The sequence below is a fragment of the Hemicordylus capensis genome, chromosome 6 (genome assembly GCF_027244095.1).
Source record: "Hemicordylus capensis ecotype Gifberg chromosome 6, rHemCap1.1.pri, whole genome shotgun sequence".
NCBI lineage: Eukaryota > Metazoa > Chordata > Lepidosauria > Squamata > Cordylidae > Hemicordylus > Hemicordylus capensis.
In genome coordinates this window covers 61,740,426-61,768,090 of record NC_069662.1, presented here as the reverse complement: position 1 = coordinate 61,768,090, position 27,665 = coordinate 61,740,426, and the positions used below count along the sequence as shown (strand labels likewise).

Here is a 27,665-nt window from a genome sequence, read left to right as displayed (position 1 = left end):
TTGATGTGCATGCGACGTTGGTATACTGTCCACCGGCCTTGGACATGGTGATCGCTGCCATGGACTCCCCAACCCACGAGGGACGCATTGGTAGTGACACAGAGGAATGGAGCCGGAGTGACGAAGGGAACCTCGTTCAGAAGGTTCTCCCTTCTCATCCACCATGTCAGGGATTTCAATAATTCCCAGATCAAAGAGACTGCTTGGAGTTGTCTTTTTGGTACAGGAGCTCTGAGTTTTAGTGTGCTGACCACACCCTTTTTTATGATAGGGCTCGAACCGTTTCCGATAGTACTTTCGGTCTTGATATTTGAATCCCACACGTTGATGGTTGTACGATCTGTAGTGGGATGAAGCTTGAGACAAGTAGCTGCAACCAAGAAACTTTGGCTGTAAATTTGGATTTTTTTTTAAAGAGTCTCCATAGTTGAATCGGTAGACTTGCTGAATAGGCCTTTCCCATCGAACGGGAGATGTTCAATCCAGTCCTTCATAACTTGGTTAAGAGTAGTGGACCTCAACCAAGCACGATGCCAAAGAGAAACTGCAGTGGTCATGCTTCTCAATTCGGTTTCAGCCATGTGCTTAGATGTGCTTAGCTGCTGGTGGGTTAGATCTCTGAATTTTGTAAGCATGTCATCCAACCCCTGCTAATTTAGCAAAGAGACACCTTTTAACGTGGTGATTCTCTTTATTTAGCAGGGGGAGAGTAACTGGCCCTATCCACCCCCAGCACAGTACCTCCAGTGACTGTTACTAGTGTCTATCTTATGTTTCTTTTAGGTTGTGAGCCCTTTGGGGACAGGGATCCACCTTATTTATTTATTATTTCTCTGTGTAAACTGCCCTGAGCCAGTTTTGGAAGGGCGGTATAGAAATCGAATAAATAAACAAACTTCTTTGTCAGCTTTTCTGGAGTAGAGGTGATTAGTTCACTTCTAAACGCATGCCAAAGCACATAACTGCAGTGGGCCATGCAGGCCGCATAATTCGCTATGCGAATGGAGAGACTTGCAATCGAATAAATATGCAATACATCGAGCTTCCTACCCTCCTTTATCAGAGGGGGTAACATGGCGATGGCTAGACTTTGAGGAAGCGCAGTCAATTACTAGGGAGTTTGGGATGGGATGCTTAAGCAAGTAAAGGTTGTCGTCTTCCTGTACACAGTAGAGTGTCTCTAAACATTTAGACATAGGAGCCGACGTCTGTAAGACAGCCCACAAAGTATTGGCCGCCTTGGTGATGGCAGGCAATGAGAGCCGGTGTGGTGTAGCGGCTAGAGTGCTGGACTAGGACTGGGTAGACCCAGGTTCAAATCCCCATTCAGCCATGAGACTTGCTGGGTGACTCTGGACCAATCACTTCTCTCTCAGCCTAACCTACTTCACAGGGTTGTTGTGAGGAGAAACCTAAGTATGTCGTACACCGCTCTGGGCTCCTTAGAGGAACAGTGGGATATAAAATGTAAACAACAACGGGAAACGCAATTAGCTGCGTGAACAGTTGCCAGCATCTTATAAACAGGGTCCTGAAGATCAGCAGCAGGATGTTTGATCTCAAGTTCAAGTGTGTCCGCCATTTGTTGAATCATTTTGGTGTATGATTTCAACTCCTCGTTGGGAGACGTGGAAGGCCGCGGAGGCACATCCCAAGGCAGATTGGAAAGATGCCTGGGTGTATCACCGTTCCAGTCTGTTTCTGTGTCAGAAGATTCTGAAGAATCATACAAGTCCTCTTCCAAAGATTTCAAAGGCTCCACTGGCGCAAGAGGAGCTTGGGGAGGGAGGATTCACGGGCGGGTCCAGACCTGGCAATGCAGGGATGGTAAGAGCAGCCGTCGTCATCTGAGCACATTGAGTGAGGAGTACAGGTGCAGCAGACAGTCTAGGTGGCAGAGGTGCCAAAGGCTGGGCAGTTGGCAACCGCTGTGGCGGTTAACGAGTACGGTCAACCGCCCTGCGCCATTTTAACCACCCTGCGCCATTTTGGAAGAGCAGTATACAAATCTAATAATAATAATAATAATAATAATAATAATAATAATAATAATAATAATAATAATGAGGCAGCAGGCCCTGCCGCATACGCTGAGTTTTCCACCATTTGAACTCTGCCCAATCCAGCTGTGTGGATGAAGAAATAGTCTGTTTGAACCCACAGTGCCAGTGAGATTCCTCACTGGCACCAAAAGAAATGGCACAAAGGAGGGCGGTGGTTTCAAGGGTGGAGCAGTATTTGTCAGTACAGTCATTGGCACCATACAGGTAGAAGACTTAGCTCCAATTTGAACTGGAGACACCGAAAGTGTCTTTGGAGGAACATTGTCCTCGACATCGAGCTCAGTATACAAACTCAGGGTGAGGAATCCCTGGAACATAGAATCCGAAGGGGTACTCATAGCAGAGTCCAGAACACTCAGCAGGGACTTAACAGTACAATCATCCAACAAGGTGTCATCAGCGGTATCGAAAAGCATGAGAGGCGACTTTAAAGGCGTCACAGGTGAAAGAGACAGCAGTTTATGCTGCTGAGGAACAACGGTAGCTGTCGGGGATGACAGATGAATACAGTGTGGGGCATCCACGTTGGCATCGACCTTCGATATTGAGGAAGTGTTGGAAGCACCGAACATGACAGCGCCAAAAAGGGCACAAAAAGACCAGCCCCCACATCAGTAGGCATTGGCTTCGACAGACTCGAAAACGGCAGCGGTGGTCGATATAGGACTGTCAATGGCGAGGAGGTCCTCGACCTCGATGAACAAGCCAACTTATGCTTTTTTTGAGATGATGAGTCGCTATTGGAAACCACACGATGTCATTTACTTTTCTTATGCCCGTGGTCCGAAGACTTGGGCTTCTTGAAGACAATCTCCTCGAGATTATACCACAGGCTTTTAGACTGTGCAGACAGACCCCGGGGCAGACATCGAAAAAGGGCCCATCAATGTTGATGTCGACACTGAGATTGATGTCAATTCTGGCCTTGGCATCGGCAGAAGCAGCGTGTCTCTGTAGAGAGCAGCTCTGAGACATAAAGAGCGATTCTTCAGCGTTTACTTTGAGAAGGACCTGCAAATCCTGCAAGAAGCTGGGACATGTTGCTCACCCAAACAAAGTAAACAGAGTTCATGTTCATCAGTTGAGGGGAGCTTAGCTTGACAGTGAGAGCAATGCTTAATCATAGTTTTCTTCCTCTCAGCCATTGTTATGTCCGACGGCAAAGACGCGGAAAGTATTCGTCAAGTCCGAATCAAAGTCCAATGAATAGTTAAGTCACAGTCCAAAGTCAAAAGTCTGAAAGTTCAAGTATCTGAGAATGAAGCCCAAGGGAAAAGCCGAAGAATAGTTATGGTCACAGTCCAAGTTTTACTAGAAAATCAGTCCAGAGTAATCATTTCTTTTCTAAACTGAGGATCAATGAACCAGAGGTCTGAACGCATCAGCTGTCTAAAAGAAACTGAGACAAAATGGCGCCCAGCTGCTGAGAAAAGCAAGGCACATGGCATGTGCACAGTAGGGAGGGGTGCCAGTGAGGAGCTAGTTAATCCATCCGTGAGGTCCCTGCGCAGGTGCAGTAACCGATTTCTCAGGATGACAACGGATCACTTCCAGATCTACAGGGTTTGTTGTTCATTAATTTGAAGGAATTATTTGGGGACCTTGGGTAGTCTGCAAAGATTTTACCTGCTTTTCTGAATTGTCTGTTTATTCCTTCATAGATCTGACTAAAGAACCACTTTCTAAATACTTCTTTTTTAAAAAAAATATTATTTAAGATGAATAATAGATTGGTGGTATATCTAAATAAGAGAACTTTTTCTTTAAAAAATGAAACATTTACAATATGTACAATTTGTATAACCATATTTAGCAGGTATATCAATCACAATTACATATTTTTGCTATTTCAATCCATCATCTTCCTGATCATTTCAACCAAAATCTTACTTGGGTTATAATAAACCCCGTTTACCTCAACAGTATCTATAACAGCTTTCCATATGTGCTTGAAATCATATCTATTTAACTTTTGTTGAATATTATTACATCGAGCTGAAATAAAGTCCTCAAGCATATATTCCCATATTATTTTGTACCAATTACTGATATTCAAATTTTCAGCAGTTTTCCAATTATGAGCAATTAATCCTTGTGTTGCCAATACAAAAAATCTTAACAGAGTGCTATTATCAAATCTTGTATTACTTCCAGTAAACAAAAACAATAACTCCAATTCTACATTAAGTATTAACAGAACTCTAAATTTAGTTACTATTTCCTTTTCTACCACTTGCCAAAATCTTTTAACTCTGGGCCAATCCCACCACATCCTCTCTAATAAAACGCTTGGTGTCCGTCCGTGGACGGACACCAAGCGTGTGTCCGTGCCTCCCTGCCCTGTTCTGCGCCTGCACGAAGCGCAGGCCCAGAACAGGGCAAGGGAGACACGCTCGCCGGCACCAGCAGCCATCTTGGGCGGCCAGAAGCGGCCGCCCTGAAAAAGCCGGAGAGGCGGCGGCGGGGGAAAGTGACCGAGGCGGCAGCAGAGCCGCCGCCTCGGCCAAAATAGATGGAGGCCGGGGGCGGAGCGGAGGCCATGTAACTTTAGAAAAAAAAATGCTCCCGCCGCCGACGCCGCCCACCCTCCCTCCCAGCTGCCGAGTCCCCCTTACCCTGGCCGACTGCTGTCGGCCGAAGACTGCCCTCAATTTAAGAGGCAGAGAGGAGCTCGCAAGCAGAGCTCCTCTCTGTGCAAAGCCTCTTGCCGAACTGCCGCTTTGGGCGCAAGGGACGCAAGCGCCCAAAGCGGCAGTTCGGCAAGAGGCTTTGCACAGAGAGGAGCTCTGCTTGCGAGCTCCTCTCTGCCTCTTAAATTGAGGGCAGTCTTCGGCCGACAGCAGTCGGCCAGGGTAAGGGGGACTCGGCAGCTGGGAGGGAGGGTGGGCGGCGTCGGCCGCGGAAGCAATTTTTTTTCTAAAGTTACATGGCCTCCGCTCCGCCCACGGTCCCGGCCTCCGTCTCCCCGGCCTGGCGGGGGCAAGTGCCTGGGCCGATTTGGCCCTTAAAGGTGGGGGGGGGCGTATGGCGGAGGGAGGGGGAATGGCGGCGGGGGGCCAGGAGTGCCATTACTAGCGCCCGTTATTCAACGGGCCAAAATTCACTTGTATGTTTATAATAAGGTGAGGTCGAGCACTGGAGGCAGGCGCTGAGACAGGTCCTCAACTCAAGCCCAGCTAACTCACAAATGGCACAGAGCGGGCGATGGCCTGAAATCGCCTGCTCTGTGTCATTTGCAAGTAAACTGGGCTTGAGCGAACACCTGTTTTGCTGCCATTCTCCAGTGTCCAACCTCACCTCGTGTAATTTTTAAGAGGTGAGCAGAGCCTCCGCCACCACAAAGCAGCATTTTTAAAAGGTTAAAAAAAATTGTCTCCCCCCCGCGAGCACCTTTACTCTTGTCCCTGGGATGGCAAATCTTTGGCTTCCTATTGGCGGCACAAAGATTAATCTACCCCTGATCATATTAAGATGGTTTTTATAAGAAGTTGCTTCACAGAATGTTATAAATTAAGCCACATTTACTTCATGAAATTGTCATACCAGCATCTGTTTTGTTAGCTGTATAAGTATCGAATAAACTTCTAACTTTGGTTACTACAAATATCACATTTCTGGTTTCAGGCATCACTACTTCATGTGCAATTATATTGCCATTTCATATGATTATGTTTACTAGATAAATTGTATCAACATTTCTCTTACCCTACCTTGGTGGATTTGAAGGTGCATTTACGGAAGCAAAGTAGTCTTGATTCATTTGACAGCCTCGAATAACTTCTGACACAGTGTTAATGGTCTAGAAAGTTAAAAAAAACAAGAACAGAGCTAAAGCGTCTGAATTCTTTTTGCATAATGGTTTCATTTTGCAGACTTAAACAACATTGTGAAATATGCACACGGTCAATGTCTGTAGTCATTCACGCGATTGTTGATTCATTAATTACAGGGTGATTAGATTATGGGTTATTTCAGACGTTTATTACTTCATGACTGGAGCTTCAGGATGACTTGCATACTAGAGGGAGCTACCACAGAATTTGCATATCACTTCAAAAGCATCATCAGCTTACACATTTGTCTGCAAGTCAAGTAATCAATAGTAACATAATGAGCCATCAATTGATATTTGTATCAAATGAACTGGGCCTATGCACTGATGCCATGAAGCAGGCAGTCAGGAAACATGGAATTTTGACTAAGATGAATTCTAAGATTTATATTGTCTTCTTTAAAATAAAGCCAATTTATTTATGACCACGGAGCTAACTGAACTACTCAGTTTGTCAACACAAGGGCAAATTCTCGACATCACAAGTTATTTAAACCTAAATTATTTCAAATACTGAATTGGAGCAAGTGCTTGTGTGTTTCATTTTAAAGTAGTATAAAAAAATAGAAGAATCAACAGCTCTGCTTGATAAAGTGCTCTAAGTACATGACATCCTTATCTTACTCAATCAAATCTTCAAATATCTCCCAATCTCAACATAACATGACAGTCTACTGCCAAGTATTATGGATGTGCACAAACAGATTCAGAGGCCCTTTTATGGGCCTCCAAATCGGTTCAAACGCTGCCCAGCTTGAGGGTTCGACGGCGAGGGTGGTGGTAGCCTTAAAGGCGGGGGAGGATGCACTTCCCCCTGCCGCATTTCCCTCGCCAGCACGCATCTCGCTAAAAGCCTGTCGGGGCAGCAGCGTATCTCTCTGCCGCCCCACTCGGACGTTATCTATCCATCCACTTTATTACGGCCAACAGCCAAATAAAATAAAACAACTACAGAATAATACAATCAGGTTACAGAGTAAAAGCAGATAATAATACAATAAAACAAAAAGAAAGCAAATACTAATACAGTAAACCTTCACCAAGTTTCTGCTACTCAAACCCTGCATCACTCCTTTCGACCCTTCTCTGCCGTAGTTTGCCTGCTATAAAGCAGAACTTTGCAACTCTCAAGGAAATAGAATAGTTCAAATCCGCCAATAAAAAGTCTACTTTCACTTGCTCTGAAGCTGACCATAAAAAAATCTACTTCCGGTTACTTCCAGATAACGCAAGCGAAAGTAGCAGCTGCGACTGTGCATGTTGGGTGTGTGTGCGCGATGCGCGCAGTCGCTACTTCCGGTTACTTCCAGATAATGTCCGGGGAAGGGGCAGGGAGGTATGCTGCCACCCCGACAGGCTTTCAGTGAGACATGCGCTGGCAGAGAGTGCAACCCCCCCCCCCTTAAAGCCACCACCATCCCGTCAAACCGGCCCTCGCCGGTTCTGTGCACATCCCTACCAAGTATGTGCTAAGAACTGCAGAGTAAAGTATCCTCCTCTGCTCCCTTACCTCTGTAAGAATATCAGCAGGAACGCCAGTTGCCATTAGGATTGTACATAGCTGTTGTAGTAACCCACACTGAAACATGGCTTTTTGACAACTGCTGGTGGCACCAGGAGGATTTGTGGGGGATACCAGCACCCGAACGAGCTATAGAAAATAAATGCATAACACATCACATACAGTAGCGGGAAAGCCACTCAAAATACTATTTTATTTACTTAGCTACTTTTTTAAAAAAGTAAACCCACTGGTTCTGAGCTCATTTTATTCTGTTGACTACTACATTATACTGAGAATTATTTACTTGTAGCATCAGATGAAGGTTGGTTACTTTCTGTGCTGACCACCCAGCATTGTCATCACCAACTTCAAACCATGGCTTCATCCTCTGAATATAGGAACCTTCCTTAAAGAAATTCTGATTTGAATTGTTGTTCTTCAATAAATTTTGTAGTAAGAGAAGACAATCCTCTACAACAATACCTGAAAAGACAGAAGGGTTCGTGCACATTATCTGCAAAAATTAGAGTTATGCCCTCGGCACAGGACTAGGACCTTCTAATTACAGAAAAAGAATGGAGGTTTGGGGGAGAGTGATGAAGTCAGTCAGATTTCTTTACACAATACAAAAGAATCAATACTCTACAAGGAATGTCTAAGGGCAGAATATGAGGTCATTCACACAATCAAAAACTGTGTTCTACTCAGGTTTGAGAGCTGTGTGCACAATCAATTTTCGGTTGTGTGGAAGCAAGGTAGGAGGAGAACCTGGATAGAAGTGATTAGCGATGTGCGGACCAGTCCGGCGGTCCAGTCCAGGGGTTCAGGGTCAAACCGAACCACCACCCCCAGTTCCATCGGACCGGGACCGGACCGCTGGGTCCGGTCCACGATGTTTTTAAAAAGGTAAATTATTTTTTAAGTACCTTTAGCCCCTTCGGTGGGCTTGCTGAGGCCGCGGGGAGGGGGGCCGGGGTGTCCGCGCGGGTTCCCTCTTGCCCCGCCGGCCTTCTTCATCACCGCCACGGCCTGGTAAATGAACATTTTTGGCCCTTGGGGGCCTCTGTAGGAGCGTGCGGCCGGCCGCGCACTCCTACGGAGGCCCAAAACGGCCGGAAATGTTCATTTACCGGGCTGCGGCGGTGATAAAGAAGGCCGGCGGGGCGAGAGGGAACCTGCGCGGACACCCCCCACCCCCCCGCGGCCTCAGCAAGCCCACCGAAGGGGCTAGAGGTACTTAAATAATTTGATTTTTTTTTAAAAAATCATGGACCGGTCCGGACTGGGGGGGTCGATGGGGGGCCGGACCGAACCGGGCCAGATGGTTCCATGCACACCCCTAGAACTGATTAAGCTTCCCAAGGTTTTCCTCTTACCTTGCTTCCACATAATCACTTCTGCCCGGGTTTTCCTCCTACAGTTTTGTGTATTCGTGGGTATCTAATTGACACTCAATTTCTTTATCCGCGGATATGAAAGGGTCAAAACCCACATATCTGTGATTCCTGGGAATTTCGGCCAGGGGGGCGAATTCCTGGACCCCTGTGGAGCATGGTTGGGGTCTTTTTTGTTCCCTCCCCATCGTTCTGCCCCCTTTCTGGCCCCTTTTCCAGCTTCCAGGAACCTAACCGCCCCCCCCCCTCCACTTAGAGTCAATGCCTCGGCATCTGCGGTTTCAGCATCCGCGGTCCCCGCCCACAGAATGGAACCTCTGCAGATACCGAGCTTTGCCTGTAATTCCCTAAGCTTTTAAGAAGATGTAACTAGTGCATATAGCATTAAAATATGAAGATGAGAGCAGCTTTGACAGGATGTTGTTCCAGTGCCTAAGCCGCTAATACTGATGGCCAGCTAAAAAGCCTGAGGAAGAAAGTGGTGATGAATATGAAGCTGAAAGTGGAGAAGCACTAGCAAAAAAAAAGAAAAAGAAAAAAGACCTAAATTAAGAACATGCATCTTGCAGTACATTCATACAGACCTTTCTCCAGGTTATTATCACAAATATAATTCAAAGACTTTTCCGTAACTAACAGTAATGCTGAGGTTTTATGTAGTACTGAAATGCCACCATTTTTACAGTTTGTTCTCATGTTAGTTTTTACACTGTGAGCATTAATAAAAACAATGACACAAGTCTTTCTGGATATTACTGCTCAATGTGGCATAATCTTTAGCCTTGTGAATTCAGGAAGGACAAAAAAACAGAAGTAGAGGAACCCAGGCACCATACTACTCGTTCATGAATTAAGTTACAAACACTGTCTTATATGGACTTTTTAAAACTGTGTGTTATTATTCCCATACTAAATAATTTAACAGATTTAAGCTCTGAACCACAAGCTATTCAGTAAGTTCAAATGTCCTGCAATTCCAATCAATAGCAGAACTACTGATTTCCATAAACCCTAAAAACCTCTATAAAGCTGGGGAAGGTATCTAATATGGTGAAGAGTTTTCACCACAATAGGATTGATCTTCTTAATACAGGACAGAAAAGAATACAGGTTTTTAAGATTCATGCAGCTCGTCTTCAAAATCTATTGGTGTTTAATTTTAGATAAGAAACACCTGCATATTGATACCATTGAGTTCATGGTAGGTGGTATTCTATAGCTATAAAAACTAATGCAACACAAACCTAACACCGGAAACTGCTTAACCATGTTTAAGTAGTGTGTCATAGTATCATGTTTTCTTTCACCTGTTTCTGGAGTGCAAAGCCCACGCATGCTGCCACCCCCAGCCTAACCACAGTAACAGTTGGCAGCTATATTAACTGCTCTTATGGCTTAAAGCAGGTTTCCCACTTGAACCACCTCTGAAACTGCATGGGTTTCATGTTTGCCATCCAAGGCTGTATAACAGAATATAACTTTCAAGGACATACCTCCATCACTGTTTCCCTCATCTGTTATGATATCCAACAATCTCTCAAAAGCATTTTCAAAAGCAACTATTTTCTGGATGGCTGCATTACTTTTTGTCAACTGCTGAAGTAACAAGACGCCCTGTGGAGGGGAGAAGGATAGATAAAAATGACCAACAAGAGCAGGGCATTGTCTGTTTGCATCATGCAAGCCCCAGGGAGGGTGCCAGTTTGTGTTATAGTGTCTTTCCTAAGGACACTGATCTTTAATTTCAGCAAGATTTTCCTAGTTTGTTTTCCCTGTTTATGAAAACAATACAACAAATATTTATATGAAAATTTTCAACAAAAGTTCCCAAAGCAGTTTAGGTAGATAGAGCTGTTTAAATTGTGCAAATTTTAATTCTCCAGCAGATGATTTTTAAGAGCCTTTACTGCAGCTCTCAGGAAACAGGTTTGTTCCCTCAAAGCCAAGGTGGCTGATCTGGAGAAGTTCAGAGTCAGAGAGCTATGTGGATAAGACCTTCAGGGATGTGATAGAGGCACCCTGCTCCCTGGCTGATGGCTGCTCTGCTGTAATGGAGATCTCAGGGAAGGAGGAGATCACTCCGAGGAAGAGGGAAATGCTCCCTTAGAAGGGGCCCTTTCCATGGATGATTAACCCTCCAAATCCGCCACCTCAGAATCAATGTCGACTGAGTGGCGACAAAATATGCATGTGGAGAGAGTGTTTAGAGATAAACTTTCCTCCCTCTCGCTTAACACTAGAACCAGGGGTCATTCCATGAAACTGATTGCCCACAAAATTTAGGACCGACAAAAGGAAGCACCTTTTCACACAATGCATAATTAACCTGTGGAATTCTCTGCCACAAGATGTGGTGACAGTCACTAGCCTGAATGTTTTTAACAAGGACTCAGATCAATTAGTGGAGGACAAGTCTATCAATGGCTACAGGCCACTTCCAGCCTCAGAGGCAAGATGACTCTAAATACCAGTTGCAGGAGTGCATCAGCAGAAGAGAGGACACACCCTCAGCCTTTGCCTGTGGCCTCCCAGAGGCATCTGGTTGGCCACTGTGTTAAACAAAATGCTGAACAACATAAGCCTTGGGCCTGATCCAGCAGGGCTGTTCTTATGTTCAGTTAATTTTAAACAGGTTGCTTACCTGTAACAGATGACCTTTCGAGGGAATACATGGTCACCCACAAAATGGGTTGTGCGCATGCACAGAAGCCCTTGCAGAACAACAACATGCTGGAGGAAAGGGAGGCTAGTTTTATCCACCAATGGAGAGATTTTAGTAATGGAGGTGGAAGGGAAAGCCATATATTCTGGCTGTCAGTGTTTGGTTTGAACAGCGATAGAAACCGGAGCTGGAGTGTTCTCATGTCAAGACAATGATATGGAACAGTGGTGCTGCAAGGAGCCGCTGTATTGAACGGGATCTCTGGTGAGGATTAATGAGGCAGGAGGAGATCAGGCTTGTGATTGAGAGCTTCCTGTCCTCTGGAAGGTATACTTTTTTTGTTTCTGAATCCAGAAGGGCGGCAATGAGATGTATTCGGTGCTGGGGTGTCAGGCAGGATTTTTGACAAGTTTACTTGGGTCCCCAGATAAGCTAGAAGATTCAGAGTGTAATGGAGAAATGTGAGTAAAGAGTCCTTGGTCTCTGACATGAGGAGCCAGTCATCTAGTTAAGGGTAAACTGAAACCTGCCAGGTTCGTGAGATATGATGGCATTCATGCACTCGGTGAAAACCTGGGGCGGGGGACTGTCAAGAGTCTGAAAGGGAGCCCTTTGTATTGGAAGGCTTGGGTACCCAGTGTAAAATGAAGATATTTTCTGTGTGAAGCCATATCCTGATGTGGAAATATGCATCCTTCAAGTCCAAGGTTATGAACCAGTTGACTTGCATCGGGAAGGGGATAATATTCTGGAGAAAAAGCATTCTGAATTCCTTTGTCTTCACAAATTTGTTCAGAAATCTCAAGTCCAGGATTGGACAAAGGCCTCCATCCCTATTGGGGACATGGAAATACCTCAAGTAAAAACTCCTCCTCATGACTTCTGGTGGAACAGATTCCATGACCCCTTTCTAGAAGAGAGAGAGGACTTCCTCCTGGAGAGCAGGAGTTGGGTGGGTGTATTTGATCCCTGTAAAGGCAGGGAGGGTGGAAAACTCTATGCCATAGCCAATGGTAATTATGCTTTACACCTATGCATCCAATGTAGTTGGATGCAAAGTTTCCAAAAAGGAGGCCAGATGGATGGGGAGAGTTGATAGCTGAGGCACTTCCAGGTGACAACCATCAGACTGCTTCATCATATCTTGATTCTTGGCTCTGTTATGTTGCATTTGTCTAATCTGCTAAGAATGTTTGGGATTGTATTTGAAAGTCTTTTTGAACTCTTTCCTATCAGAAGACCTGAACTGGAATTTCTGCTTGTTGCAAGGCCTTGAGCATTGAGTGTAAGGCTGCTGAGGAGGATATGAATGTCTTAGCTGTATAACAAGTCTTTCTTTTTCTCCAGAGTGTCATTGGTCTAAGTACTGAAAAGACCTTTGCCTTCTAAATGTAGGTTCTCGATTCTCTTTTTCATGTCTTGCTGGAGGAGTGTTGATCTCAGCCAAGCATGGCGACACAATGAGATAGCGCCAACGAGAGCACGGGACTCAGTTTCAGTGAGGTGCTTGGCTGTGCCAAGATGTTGCTTGGTGATCTCAGCAGATTTAAGTAGAGCAGCTTTAAATTTGTCGTTCAAGGTGCCTTGAAGGTCAATCCCGAAGGGGTGTTGGTGGAGGGCCCAATAAGGGATTCTAGACACTTAGACAAGGGTTCTTGAACAACAGGGGACACAGCTCTGGAGGAGTGTCTACTCCTGCTGGATCCAGAATGTATAGTATATGCCAGCAAGACGTCAGGCAAGAAGTCTATGCGAATAAGAATCTTTGTTGATGTCATCAAGGTCAGTGGCACTTACAGTGTTTTTAGAGTGGGCGTCAGCGTTGTCGGGGATTGTCAGGGCACGTGAAGCATCGATGGTGTTGAGGTCAGTAGTGGAAAGGTAACAGACGTTGAAGGGCCTGAAGCGATGTGGCGGTTGTGGCAGTTCCTCTGTGCACTGGTCAGTGAGCGGATATGGGAGAAGCCTTTGACGTCAAAGCTGATGTCGAAACATCCGATGTTGACATCCATTGATGTTTATATGGCATAGTCAGAGGGCTCGAAGAACAGTGTTTGCACTTCTTATGTTGGTGGTGGGAGTCAACTTTAGGAAGTGCTGCTTGAGTCTTAAGGATTGAGTCACCGTGGCCTTCATCCCAAGATGAGACATGAGAGGCAGGCATACAAGTTGACTTCAAAGCCGCTCTTGCGCTCAGGGGCAGCAATGTTGTTGTCAACTTAATTGGTAATGTAGGCATCTGAGTTGGCGGGCAAAGCACAGTCTTATACATGGCTGCCCAGAGACCAAGTTCTCTGCTTTTTCTTGCTTGTTTGGAGAAAGCCAGAAAAATTTTACAAACATGCATGTTATGGTTTTCTCCTAAGCAGATTAGGCAGTGCTCGTGCTTCTCTGAAGAGGATAATGTTCCTCTGTAGGAATTAGAGTCATATATTGCCAACCGCAGTTTTCCCTATCACAATTTTGAGTATCTGCAACTGGCAAATAGTGACATGTCTCACCAACCACAACCACAATATCTGCGATTTGGCAAGATTTTTTGGTAATGGGGGGGTGTCATGATTTTGGGGGTTCTGGGGTGATTTGGGGGGTTCAGGGTGATTTCTGGGGAGAGGGGCATTGCTGATTATTGGTGATTTAAAGGGATTCCGGGTGATTTTTGGCTATTTTCCCTATATTTTTCAGTCTTTTCATGACTGCAATTCCCCTAACCGTTTCCAATGCTTTTCAATTGCTCACCAACCACAAATTCGCCAACTGCAAGGCTTTCCCAGAATGGAACCCTCACAGTTGGTGAGGGATGATTTTACACCTCTTAAATTTTTTTTTTAGTCCATTAGAGGTACAGGGCAATAGCAGGTACCAAGAAACAGTGGGCAAAAAGACAGAAGCTGAGTAAACAGACTGTGGTTGAAGCTGGAAAGATATGGAGGAAAACTGAGCCAAAACTCAGTTCACAAGTATAGTCAATAGTAGGTTGAAAAGCCAGAAAAGGAGTAATGAAAAAAACTATGTTCTCTCCACAGTAATGAGTGGTGAATGTAGCGAACCTTCTTGGAGTGGCTAGTGCAGTGGATACAAAGGAATTGAGGAAAGAGGTGCTCACCCACCAATTTTAATGGCACCATATTCGCGAGAAAGCAGGCCTTAAAGTGCCTCGAGCAGCTTGTTATTCTTCCATGACGGCTTCTGTGTATGCACACAACTCATGTTGTGAGGGACCATCAATCCCCTTAAAAATCAAGTATTTACTGTGTTCTATGGTTTTTTTTATAGTTTATTTATTCTAAGATTAACAATACATTAGTTTAAAATAGAAGCGTTAAGGCGTTTAGAGATTCAGTTATGCACTAAAATGCATGGAAAATACGAAGTACTCACTATGGCAGCAGTAAGCAAGTTCTACTGTCTCTCATATTGTGCTTGCTCCCAGTTAGCCTCCATGCACTGACACTTTCCTTTGGTCTTCCAGCCTCAATTCTCTTTTTCTAAAGGCTGGGAAACACTGAAGTGCAAGACACAATGGAGGCAGTGGTCACATAGCCACATACTGATCCTTTGTTTTCCTTATGTGCTTTTATTTCGATTAGAGAGAACAGCATATGCTAGTACTGAAGGGCTGTATATTGGGTGGGAAGAGAACAAGGTTAATAGCTGTGAGAGAGAGACAGACAGATAAGGAGACAACTGCATTTATGAGTAAGCATGCATGGAACTGGTCTTTGCAAGCAGAGAAAGTCCAATGTTTTCATAGTATTTGGATTCTTACTTTGCTATTTTACTTTTGGCTACACATGCACAAGACTGCATTCTGTATGTTAAGATTAAGATTAGCAAGAAGGCAGCTCAAGAAGGCAGCTGTCAGAATTAAGGATTTAAAATTCAAAAGCATCTCTCAAACTCTGACATAAATCCAGTTTCAATGTTGCCTTCAACTTGCAGAGAAAGAATTAAGGTTGAAAAGACCAAGGGTAAAAGTGGGAACAATGGAGGTTAAGTTGTAAGCAAGCACAATGTGTGAGAGTGTAGAACATATTTTCTAATTACATGACATGGAAATTTAAGATAGGCACTTTAACTGACAATTTTCATGCTTTCTGGTACATGAAGGTATTCCTAATAATCTTAATGTGCCTCTAAACTAAAGTATGTTTGAACCTAAAATCCCCTTGGTGTTTGAAAAGGAAATTCAGTAAACCCTCAGGGGTGGGCAAAATTTAACTTAATTATCCATTGTTGTCATTACAAATTGAAAAATGCAATGAACATGGCAACGATCTCCAAAGAGATGCATAGTCTCCCCTATAGCAATAGTTTAGAAACCTGGAGGAAGCCCCAACTTGGAAAACAACCATGAAAAGTCAATACTGTTCGTCATTATCAATGTGAGTAAGGCTGAATAGAGGAGAACAGGGCCCAAACTCCAATGAAAACCAGGAATGCAACAGATGTAATCAACATTTATCTCCAGGTATTTCTTCATTAGCTTTGGTTTTATATGGAGCAAGTTTTCAAAGAGCATCTGGAAGCTTCAATAGAATTACTAAACATATAGATTTCATGCAATGTGGTATGATTTTATCATCTAAACCAGTTAAATCAAAGCATTTTGACGGGATGATTACTATCTCTCCTCCCCACCCCCCATATTTACAGATCTGGAAATATCTCTAAATTCAAGATGTTTTAGGGACTCGTAACAGGGAGGGCAGCGAATTTCACACTGTTTATCGAAGATTGGGTAAACTGTTCAACTTTGGTCAAGTATTGTCAAATGATGATCAAGAGTTTTAAAAGCATTAACTTTATTAGAAAAAGAAAAATTATTTAATCAAGCATCATACCTTTGCTTTTTAGAAAAACAGATTAGTTACTTTTGAAATAAGAGTCCACATTCAGATGTACCCTGAGCCAACAAATCAGGATTTTCTGTCATGCAATTTTCAGTAATTCCTTCATTTCTCTGTAGTTGCAGAAAGTCTGTTCCTGAGGGTCCCCCAATCCTCAGGGACTTTTTGGGAGACACAGGCAACTGCAGAGGAGATTGCTAAAAACTGTGCCCCATCCCGCATGACTGAAAACTCTGCTGCATCAATACAGCATTAGTCTGGATATTGGCCAATACATGCAGAAGATCAGTCCAATAGCATTGAACAACAAGCTTGCCAAAAGAATTAAGTACATCACTATGCAACTGCTCTGCATCACTGGTGAGACTACAGGATTATCCCCTGCTAACTAGGCAAAGAGGCACCTTTCAAAGTGATGAGTCTCTTATATTTCACAGGGAGATCAACTGTCCCCATTTGATCCAGAACAGCATTTTTCCAGGGGCTGTTTGCTGGTGTCTCCCTTAGTCTGTCTTTTTATTGCAAGCCCCTTTGGGACAGGAAACTCTATTTTCTTTTCATTTAAGTTGTATTTGCTATGTAAATGACTTTGACAAGGGGTTATTTTGTTGAAAACTTATAAAATAATAATAATAATAATAGAAGGAAATATCTACATTACATTATATCCACAGTGACTGAAGTCAATACATCTACCATGTGGCATGCACTAATAACCCTCCTACTGCATTAACATCCACCTCCTCTGCAGGACACAGGTACTGAAGAGATGTTCTGCAATTCAGAAAGCAATTGCCATTGCCTAACAAACTTCACATGACTATAAAGCTTCATTTTTCTCTACTTACATCATTCCGAATGACTTCTCTAGAATCTGCTAATAGGTCCATCAACCTTGAAACACCTGAAAGAGGAAACCATGATAGAGTATGTTATGCATATAACTGGGGGATTACACTTACATTTGGGTTCAAGTTCATCAGTAATTTTTAACACTCTGGTTCATTTCCAACTCTATAAACGAACATAAATATAACTATTTCACTTGAGAAAGTTAAGTATTGTCCTACACCTAGACTAGTGTAATGCTGTTGTGCTAACGCAAGGATGTAGTACAATGACATTCCTTTCTTTGTGTACACAAACTCTTGTGCTAGCGGGAGATGTTGACACATTGCCCAATGCTATGTGTCTCAGAGAAGATCTTTCTCCAGTGGTTGCGCAGCATCATAGAGCACCACAACTTTGTGGAGTCCTGCAAGCTTAAGTGCATGCAGCTTCTCATGTTGTGCTAGTGCAATACTAGTCTGGATATCAGCCATTGGTTTTTTAAAAACCAAAACACAGTTTGCTCACCTGTAACTCTTGATCTGGAAGTGATCCATTGTATGCATAATGAAATGGGTTCTGTGCCTGCACAGGGAGCTCATGGGTAGACTAATTAGCTCCTTGAGACGCCCACTCTGCCCTGCATGTGCTTCGTGCTTTTGTTGTAAACAGCAGTTGGGGGTGTTACATCCTCAGTTTCTTGCTGACCGCCTGTTCCTGACGATCTATCTCGTTACTGGTAAGTGACCTCGCTTTAATTTTTCTTTATTTTATTTTTTTACACTGTTGAGGGGTTGGTCTCGGAGGTTCTTATGAATACAACGGATCACTTCCAGATCAAGAGTTACAGTGAGCAACCTGCTTATCTGGATCGTGATCTGTTGCATTCATAATGAAATGGGTGATTAGCCAGCTTTTTCCATGGTGGGGGGCAACACCCTCTTCAATACAGTTCTCCCAACCTCAGACTGTCTTGCCATTCACAAGTCAATGGCTTAATGCTTGATAAATGGCTGTTGAGATGGTTAATATCTGCTCAGAAGCAACATAGTCATCTGAATCCCTGGCAAATGTGTGGCCAAGGCAGCAAATGCCCTTGTTGAGTGTGCTCATATAGTGTGTGGAGGATCTATTCCCTGCTGTTTGTAGGCATGAACAATCAACTCCACTAACCAATGAGCCAGTCTCTGAGCCGGGTCTCACAATCAGTGAGATCCGGTTTCTGCAGCAGAGTGGGGAGAGCGGGCTAAGCCCACTCTCCCTGCTCACAATCAGAGCGGGGGCTCTGGGCAGCCGGATCAGCCACCCACATGATTGCCAGCTCTGTGACGGAGCTGGCGGGGGCTGGGGAGCTCGGGGGCTGTGCAGCCCCCGGAAGCTCCAATATGCCCTGCGCGAGCATGCAGGGCATACTGGGGAGACCTCCGAAGCCAGGAGACGGCTTTTTGCCTCCCCTCTGGGGGTGTACTCATGAGTAGCCACGGCGTGGAGCCGTGCTGCGGCTACTCACGATCGAGAAGCCTGGGTTTGTGGAGCGCTCACTCCACAAACCTGGGCTTAGGGGAGGGCTACAGAAGTGGGCTAGCTGCTTGTAAGCCACCGGGCTAGCTGCTTGTAAGCCACCGGGCTAGCTGCTTGTAAGCCACCGGGCTAGCTGCTTGTAAGCCACCGGGCTAGCTGCTTGTAAGCCACCGGGCTAGCTGCTTGTAAGCCTGGTGGTTTACACAAGCAGCCCGATTTTTGCTCCTCATGAGAATAGCCCCTCTGTCTCAATATTGCCAGACCCTTGTTCTTTCCCTTGTATGCTACAAATAGTTTTCTTGTCCTTCTTATTGCCCTCGTTCTCTCTAGATAATATAGGAGAGCCTGACAGACATCCAGAGAATGTAGTGCCCTTTCTAAGGCCGTTTCTGGTTTTTGGAAGAAGGTTGGTAAGATAATTTCCTGGTTTAGATGCAATTCCGAAATAATCTTAGGGCAAAAGTTTGGATCTAGTCACATGACCACCTTATGTGGGTACAGCTGGGTGTATGGTATGTCCATTCTCAAAGCTGTCAGCTCACTCACATGTTTAGCTGTGGTGATAGTGATTAGGAACGCTACTTAAGAGTTTGACCACCCTCAAAGTCGCAGTCTGCATTGGTTCAAATGGAGCCTCCGTTAATGATGACAAGATTAAAGATAAGATCCACTGTTCCATAGGCTGTTTTATTGGTGGATATAGACTGTTGAGTCCTTTCATAAATCGTTTACACTCCAGATGAGAGAACACAGTTGTTCCATCCCACCCCTTGTGCCTAGAAGAAATGACTGCCAAATGGACCTTGACTGATACATTCGCTAATCCTTTCATTTTTAACGAGGTCATGTATAGAAGCACCTGCTTCACTGTGGCTCTTAACGGGCAAAAATGCTGCCTCTGAGCATGGATAGTGAACTGTTTCCACTTATCCATAGAGTTTTTACATCTTGATGCAGTACCTTTCCCTTCTCTCGCACCAGAAGGTCCAGGTTAAGCGGGAACCTGAGGTAGTTCCCCTTCACAAAATGAAGCAGTGGTGCAAACCACAGCTGTCTCGGCCACCATGGCGTCACCAGTATGCAAGTTGTGTTGTCCCTTAGAATTTGTGCTAGAATTCGATTGATCATAGGTCATGGCGGGTAAAGGTATAGGAAGCTCTTGTTCCATCTGTGTTGCAACGCATCGCCCAGCGATCCTTCACCTATTCCTGCAAATGGGCAGTATTTCTGACTTTTGTTGGCAGCAGTCTCAAATAGGTCCACTGCTAGATGTCCCCACATGTTGAAGATCTCTTGCAAACAAGAGTCCTTGATCTCCCACTCATGGCGTTGGTCGTAATGCGATGTTCGACTGAGGTTGTCGGCTAATATGTTGTCCACACCCCTTATGTGTATGGCTATCTATATATTTAATCCTCCTGGGTGCGCCTTAGGAATGTGTGTCCCAGTACCCAGCTGATTAGCTGGGTGGCGAAGGTGCCTGATAGGCTGAGGCACACCCAGGAGGATTGGTTGTCACGGTGGCCAGGCTGTCCCAAGTAAGGGGGGGAGGAGGCCACGGTGGCAAAGCCCGGCCTGGCCACCGGAAGCAGCAGTGGGAAAGAGGGTGAGTGGGAAACGGGCGGTGGGGTGCGGCCTGGCGCCCATTAGAGGCCAGGGTGAGAGGGAAACAGGCGGCAGGACTTCCCTGTTCGCTGCCTGGGAAGAGGAATGGCGGCGGGGACCTTTTCAGCCGCACGCAACCCAGTAAGGAAGGCCTGTGGCAGCGGTGAAGTCCAGCCGAAAATGGCCACCTGAGGTAAAATGCTCAGTGCAGGCGAGAGGGCGGGATGAGAGAGTGGGGGATGAGAGAGTGGGGAACGAGAGGGGTGGGGCAGGAAGGAGGAAGAGGGGGCAAAAGTGGGGCAGGAGGTCGGGGGGAACAGCCGGCCCCAAATAGCGCACAGATGCTCTTGCAGGTCGGCTAGTTGGATATATTGCATGAACAATGAAGCATTCCCATATCTACATGCTCAGGGTGCACAATGAGCTGAGTTGAGATATGCAATTGCTGTTGTTTTGTCCACCTGCATGTGCGTCACTGTGTTTCTGAGCATGGGCTCGAATGCCTTTAGAGCCAGAAAAACCTCCTGCAACTTCAAGTAATTTATATGTTGCTGAGCTTGTGGTTTGGTCCATTTGCCCTGGATCCGATGATCTGCACAATGTGTCCCCCAGCCCGATAGGGAGGCATCTGATGTCACCCACTGAGTTGGCGTTAGCCATTTGAATGGGACTCACCCCAAGAGATTATCTTCTGAAATCCACCAATGAAGCGAGTTCAGGACCGAGTGCGGAATTGTCAGCTGCATTTTCTGACTGTCCACATTGGGACGGAAATTCTTTGGGTACCACTTCTGCAATGGTCTCATACGCAGACGCGTGTACTCTACAGTCAAGTTGCAAGATGCCATTAGACACATTAACCGTTGTATGTTTTCTGCAGGTTGTACTGGTCTGTGTTTGAACTGCAGAACGAGGCTCTTGATCTGCTGACAATGCTCCACAGGTAAGTATGTTTTCTTTGTTTCCATGTCTAGAAGCGCTCCAATGAAACTTAGCCGCTTTTGTGGCTCTAGCTTCGACTTTTTCCAGTTGATATTGATTCCTAAATATTGCAGCAAAAGTACCATAAAGTAGATCTGCAAAACTAACTCCTCTCTGCTGCTGCTGACCAGAAGCCAATCGTCTAAATATGGATAGAGCACTAAACCCTGCATTTCTAAATAAGCTACTACCGCAGCCAAAACTTTTGTGAAGACATGCGGGGCCGCTGACAGTCCGAAGGGCAAGACTGCATATCGGTACACTGCACTTCCCACCATAAATCTGAGGTACTTGCAGTGATTCTCCTGAATCCCTACATGGAAGTAGGTGTCCTTCAGATCTAATGTTGCTGCCCACTCTTCCTTGCTCAGAAAGGATGAACTGCAACATCATCATTCTGAATTTTCTAGCCCAAACAAACCAACTGAGCCCCCGAAGATCCATGATTGCCCTGATTCCCCCGCCCTGCTTTGGGATTTGGAAATAGCGGGAATAGAACCCGGACAATCTTTCTGTCCACTGCAAAGGTACAATTGCCTGCTTCTTGAGAAGAACCTGCACCTTCCGTTGGAGCTCTGAAGTGGCCTTGGTGTACTTTAGGCCCGAGAATGGTGGTAGAGTTTTGAATTCTATCGCATATCCAGTCTCTTTTATTCTGAGTACCCATTAATCTAATGCTATGTTTTGCCATGCTTGGGCATGGCTTACCAACTGGATGGTACTGTTGGCAACTACAAAGCAGATGTTGGGTGCTTTGGCAACTGATTGTTGTTGTATGTGCAGTGGACTGTTGGATGCATCAAAGGTTCTGCTTGGAATTGTCCTTGTTTCTACGGACAATTCTGATTTTTATTTCTTTGTCCGAACTCTTTAATACTTTGAAAGGGTCTATATTGATGCTTAAAATCCCTCCTATCTTGATACTTAAAGCTCCTCTGGTGACCATAAGTGCGGTTACATGAGGCCACCATTGACACCGACAAGGAGGCCATAAATGTATTTGCAGTATATTTTGATTTTTTAATGATTCCATTGTGGAATCTGTATTTTCATTAAAGAGTCCTTTGCCATCAAATGTTAAGTTTTCCACTCACTCTCGCATGTCCTGTTGAAGCGCAGTGGACCTGATCCAAGCGTAGCGACGCATGGTAACTGCAGTAACCTTAGCTCTGGATTCTGTTCCAGAAAGGTGTTTAAAAGCACTGAGCTGTTTTCTAGTAACTGAGGTTGTTTTCTCATACAGCTCTGAGAATCTGTCCTGAAACTGTTCTGGAGTCATTGAAGTAGAGTCCTGTAGTAAAGAGTCCCACAAAAAATGGTTATACCGAGCCACACAGGCTGCATAATTTGCAATTCTGATTGCCAGGCTAGATGTAGTATATATTTTCCTGCCTAACATCTATTTTTTCTCCCTTCTTTGTCAGATGGTGTTGTGTACCAACGACCCTCTTTTGAAGCCGATGCACAGTCGATTACCATAGAGTTCGGCACCAGGTGTCGCAGCAGGTAAGCATTATCTTCTTCCTGCACTCTATATAAATTTTCTAGGCGCTTTGATGTTGGTGTGGAGTTCAGGAGGGCATCCCAGGCTGCCTTGGCAATAACTGGTATCATAGGAAGGGCTGTTGGATGTGAAGATTTAGTCGCAGCCATCGTATTCACCCCTGCTAACTTGGCAAAGAGGCATCTTTTAATGTGGTGATCCTCTTTATTTAGCAGGGGGAGAGTAACTGGCCCTCTCCACTCCCAGCACAGTACATCCAGTGACTGTTGCTGGTGTCTATAAGAACATGGTAGGCCTTTAGCTCTTCCGATGGGGATGTGAACAATCTTGGAGAGACATCGGAGGGTGGGGCCAACCAGTGACTGGCCCTATCAGAATCTGACTCTGCCTACTCCGAGGAGTACCCCTTGGCCTCTTCTGATGGTGATTGCGGGACCAGGGGAGGAGTTGCTTTCCTCTTCCTTTTACCTGGTGCTTTTGCACCTGCAGTAACTCAGGGGAAGGTGCAGAAGGTTGCAATGGTTCTAATGGCTGCGTTTGACATGCAGCAGAGACCGTTTGCACAGAAAAAGCCTCAGCAGCTTGCGTTCCAGTAGCTGCTAAAACAGGTTGGTGAACAGATTTCTGCTGCACCTTCCAACGGAGGTAATCAGCATAATCCTCTGGTAATGTATGTCTAAACCCACAAGAATGTGTCAGCTCTCTGTGAACTGGCTGAGTTGGTTGCAAATGAAGTCCCTGTGAAAGAGCATATTGATCAAGGGACTTCCATGTCAGAGGCACCAAGGCCAAAGATGCACTGTATTGGTGCTTGTTCAAACGTGTGTAATGCTGACAAAATACGGAGTGGTCTCGTTCCCTGCAGAGGAGATACTAATGGGGTTCTTGGAAGTGCTCTTGAAGCATTGTTAACTTCTTGATCCATGTCAAGGCCAGTACTTAAAAATCCTTGAAACGTCGATCCCGATGGTGCACTAGATGTGGAGTCTAGTAGTTCCAACAGTGAATTTGCCTTGTCTTGATCCAGTGAGAATCCCTCAACCTGGTCATATTCTGCCACCATATGTCCCTTATAGATCTCTCCACCTGTTGCACTGTCTTTTGGGGAGTAGAAGGAGACTGCACAGGGGTTTGTGCTAGTGAGAGAAGGAGATGTCTTCTCGATGTCAAAGCAGGCTTCACTGGCATATTCAATGCCAATGCCGACGTCGATGATGCTGTCAATGTCGAGTTGTCAGTACCGTAGGTCAACACCAACGTCTTCTGTATCGAGCCCTTCAGCGAGGATATCTATGTCGAGCCCTTTGGCATGGATATTAACATTGATGTCTTCAGTACTGAACTCTTCGGTGCGGAACTCAATGTCAACAAGGACTTCTCCGACTCCCATGCCAAGCTACAATCTTGTGCCAGTGTAGGAGACGGAGTTCCGCTAGCCGCTTTACTGCAGTGCCTCTTTGGGGGTGGCGAAGTGCTCTCCTCCTCTGAGTCGTGTCTCCACTTTTTTTCCTTATTTACATTGATACTTATTTTGGCTTCTTGAAGACAAGCTCTGACGCCACGGTTTTAGACTGCTCTGTCGCAGCTCCATGGGTGCTTGACATCGAGCTCAGTAACAAGCTTGAGGTAATTCCTGATGTTAAAGAGTGGCTTCGTCTTGGCATCGGCAGCCTCAGCGCTCTATTTTTCCGTGCTTATTTAGAGCAGGGTTTCTTAACTTTGGGCCCCCAGATGTTGTTGGACTACAACTCCTAGAATCCCCAGACATGGCCTTTGTGGCTGAGGATTCTGGGAGTTGTAGTCCAACAACATCTGGGGGCCCAAGGTTAAGAAACCCTGGCTTAGAGAATGAGCAACACATTTTACAAGTTGCTGTATTGTGTTGCTCACCAAGACACAGCAAACATGAGTCGTGGTGGTCCGTAGATAGCAACTTAGCTATCCACACATCTCTTAAATGTTTTTGTCTTCATATTTAGCTGCGGATGGGGCAAACACCCACAGTGTCCATCCAAACTTTTCACCATGTCTCCCAAAGTCCGTTTTTATGATAGTCAAAACAAGTCCTGAGGTCAATAGTCCGAAGTTCAAACCTAAATTATCTCTCTTTTTAATTTCAGTTAAACTGAGGAGCCAATACCGAGGTATAGACGCTTTGGAGGTCAAACAGAAACTGAGGATCTAAGGACCCCATCTGCCATTTACAACGAAAGCATGAAGCACGTGCAAGGCAGAGTAGGCATCTCGAGGAGTTAGTTAGTCTACCCGCAAGGTCCCTGTGCAGGTGCAGAACCCATTTCATTATGAGGAGACCTGGTCTTGTGGTAGCAAGCATGACTTGTCCACTTAGCTAAGCAGGGTCCGCTCTGGTTGCATATGAATGGGAGACTCATATGTGTGAGCACTGTAAGATATTCCCCTAAGGGGATGGAGCCGCTCTGGTTCCCTCCTTGGCACCTCCAAGATAGGGCTGTGAGATATTCCTGCCTGCAACCTTGGAGAAGCCACTGCCAGTCTGTGTAGTTGTATACAGATACAAATACAGTCTGTGCCAGTCTAGACAATACTGAGCTAGATGGGTCTATGCTCTGACTCAGTATATGGCTGCTTCCTATGAATGCAACAGATCACAATCCAGATCTGTTTGTTTCTGAATATTTAAAAGAGTTTACACAAAGCACAACAGGATTAAACAATAGGAAACTACCCTGTTTAGTACAAATGGTGAAATGACAGCAAGGAGAAACTGCACTGTCAAGGAAATCCAAGCCTTCAGGCTGAGTTTAAGTATCGTTCGCACTGAGAACTGGTTTTCTGGTAGCAAGCACAAATTGTCCCCTTTGCTAAGCAGGGTCCATCCTAGTTGCATTTGTATGGGAGACTACATGTGAGTGCTGTAAGGATCAGGCCACTCTGAAGAGCATGCTTTCATGCAGAAGGTTCCTTCCTAGCATCTCCAAGATAGAGCTGAGAGAGAAACTCCTGCCTGTGACCTTGGAGAAGCCACTGCCAGTCTGTGTAGACAATACTGAGCTAGATGAACCAATGGTCTGACTTGGTATATGGCACCCTATGTCCCCATGAGCCCTTGCTGCTGAACAGCAGACAAGCCTCTACTTGAGCACCAAAGCTATACTAGTCCTAGATCCTGCCCACCACTCTCCCCCGCTCCTCCTCTTTTTCAGGTGGTTTGCTGTACAAACTTGTTTCCCAAATACAACTACACTCCTCAAAAGAATCTGAGTGCCTCATTACCAAACTGATTTTACACCAGATACCACTTTGAGAGTTTAAGAGTTTGGTTCTGGTTCAGGTTTAAGGCAACAGATTTTAGGGTCAGGTTCAGAACCACTGAAAAAGACTCTCTGAACCAGTTATCAGGTCAACTCCCTGGAACACACACACGAAGATGTTTTATACTGAATGAAAAAATTCACCAGACCAGAAACATCTGAGCCAATTTTGGAAGGGCTGTATAAAAATTGAATTATTATTATTATTATTATTATTATTATTATTATTATTATTATTATTACTACTACTACTACTAGTAGTAGTAGTAGTAACAACAACAATAATAACAGGCAGAGGCTCTCCAACATCTCAGGCAGAGCTCTTGCCAAGCCCTATTACCTAGATTCATTTGTTGGGAGATGCCAACAATTTGATCTAGCATTTCTGGCATCCATCAATTATGGCTTCTCCCACGAAGTAGGGTGAAGTGGACCTCTTTAGGTGGTAGATTGTGCATCAGTTTTCAGAGGCTGCACATCACCACCACCTCATGGAAGGCCTGCAGAGCAAGGAAGGAATGGTACTACTTCCTTATAGAAAAGGAAGAAGTAGGGAAGAGCTTTGACAGGCAGGAAGGAATTGTGTGGTTTTAATAGGAAAAGAAAGGAGAGGGAAAGGATGTCATCTGGTGTTCAGCTACAGCAGGGCAGCTCACATCTGGCTCTCTTGCAGATGTTGGCCTACAACTCCCATAATCCCTGGCTATTGACCACTGTGTCTGGGGATTATGTGAGTTGTAGTCCAAAAACAGCTGGGGGGAGCTGAGCTGAGCAGACCTGAGCCATAAGTAACAAAAGGAAATGGACTGCCACCACTTCTTTATCTTAATAGCAACTATGAAGTGGTTTCCTGGCATTCAGAGCAATTAAAAACAGTCAGTTATAGATATTCTTTGCACCTCTACATCCTAGCAGAATTCCAGTTAAAATTGCTCGCCTTCAGACAAAACTACTTACCCATAGGGCTGACTAGTATTATCTGCTGCACTTGTGGTCCCTGCTGCTTTAAGAGCACTGTAAGAAGCTTCACTCCAGGCCACCGGACATGGAAATCAAACTCCTGCAATTCACCATGTTAAGAATCATTCCACTGCATTTCTCCACCACCATGTTTTTTTTTAACAGGGTTATACTCTGACTGTAATTTTGAGCAGGTCCCTACACCCTCTAGTTCTAAGCTACAATAAAGCTCATACCATGGTCTCAAAAACATGCCTGCTTTTCTTAAGAGCATCACAATGCTGTAACATTTTACAGTGCTTCAGAGTATTCAAAGTGCTTCACAGATATTGTCTCAATTTGTACAACTGCCCTATAAAATAGGCCAGTATTATTATTCACATATTTCCAGGAAAAGGGGGTAAAGATGACGAAGATGATTACTTCCTCAAGGCCGCCTGATGTGTGTGACTTTTGAAGAGGTTGAGTTGATGCCATTAATTGTTTCACATAATTACTGAAGCTTACATGAAGTTACTCATCATTACAGGGAATTAATCAATGACTGATTTGGTGAAGAAAGGGATTTAATACAAGTTAAAAAATGTGTTTTTTCACAGTTCACATTTTTGTGTCCATAAAAGCACAATCATCCTTAACTTATACTGAACCTTTTCCTTCTGCAAGTC

General features: G+C 44.9%; 1 protein-coding gene across 2 annotated transcripts in view; it reads right to left on the bottom strand.

Moving 5' to 3' along the window:
• Nucleotides 1-27,665, bottom strand: part of USO1 (USO1 vesicle transport factor) — an 83,130-nt gene that overhangs the window by 40,782 nt on the left and 14,683 nt on the right. For both annotated transcript variants that reach the window (XM_053259602.1, XM_053259603.1), the window contains exons 6-11: nt 26,995-27,097; nt 17,154-17,209; nt 10,287-10,407; nt 7,704-7,882; nt 7,406-7,546; nt 5,774-5,862 (exon numbers count right to left, since the gene is read on the bottom strand). In XM_053259602.1, the coding sequence (XP_053115577.1) occupies nt 5,774-5,862; nt 7,406-7,546; nt 7,704-7,882; nt 10,287-10,407; nt 17,154-17,209; nt 26,995-27,097 (689 nt within the window). The remainder of the gene's footprint in view (nt 1-5,773; nt 5,863-7,405; nt 7,547-7,703; nt 7,883-10,286; nt 10,408-17,153; nt 17,210-26,994; nt 27,098-27,665) is intronic.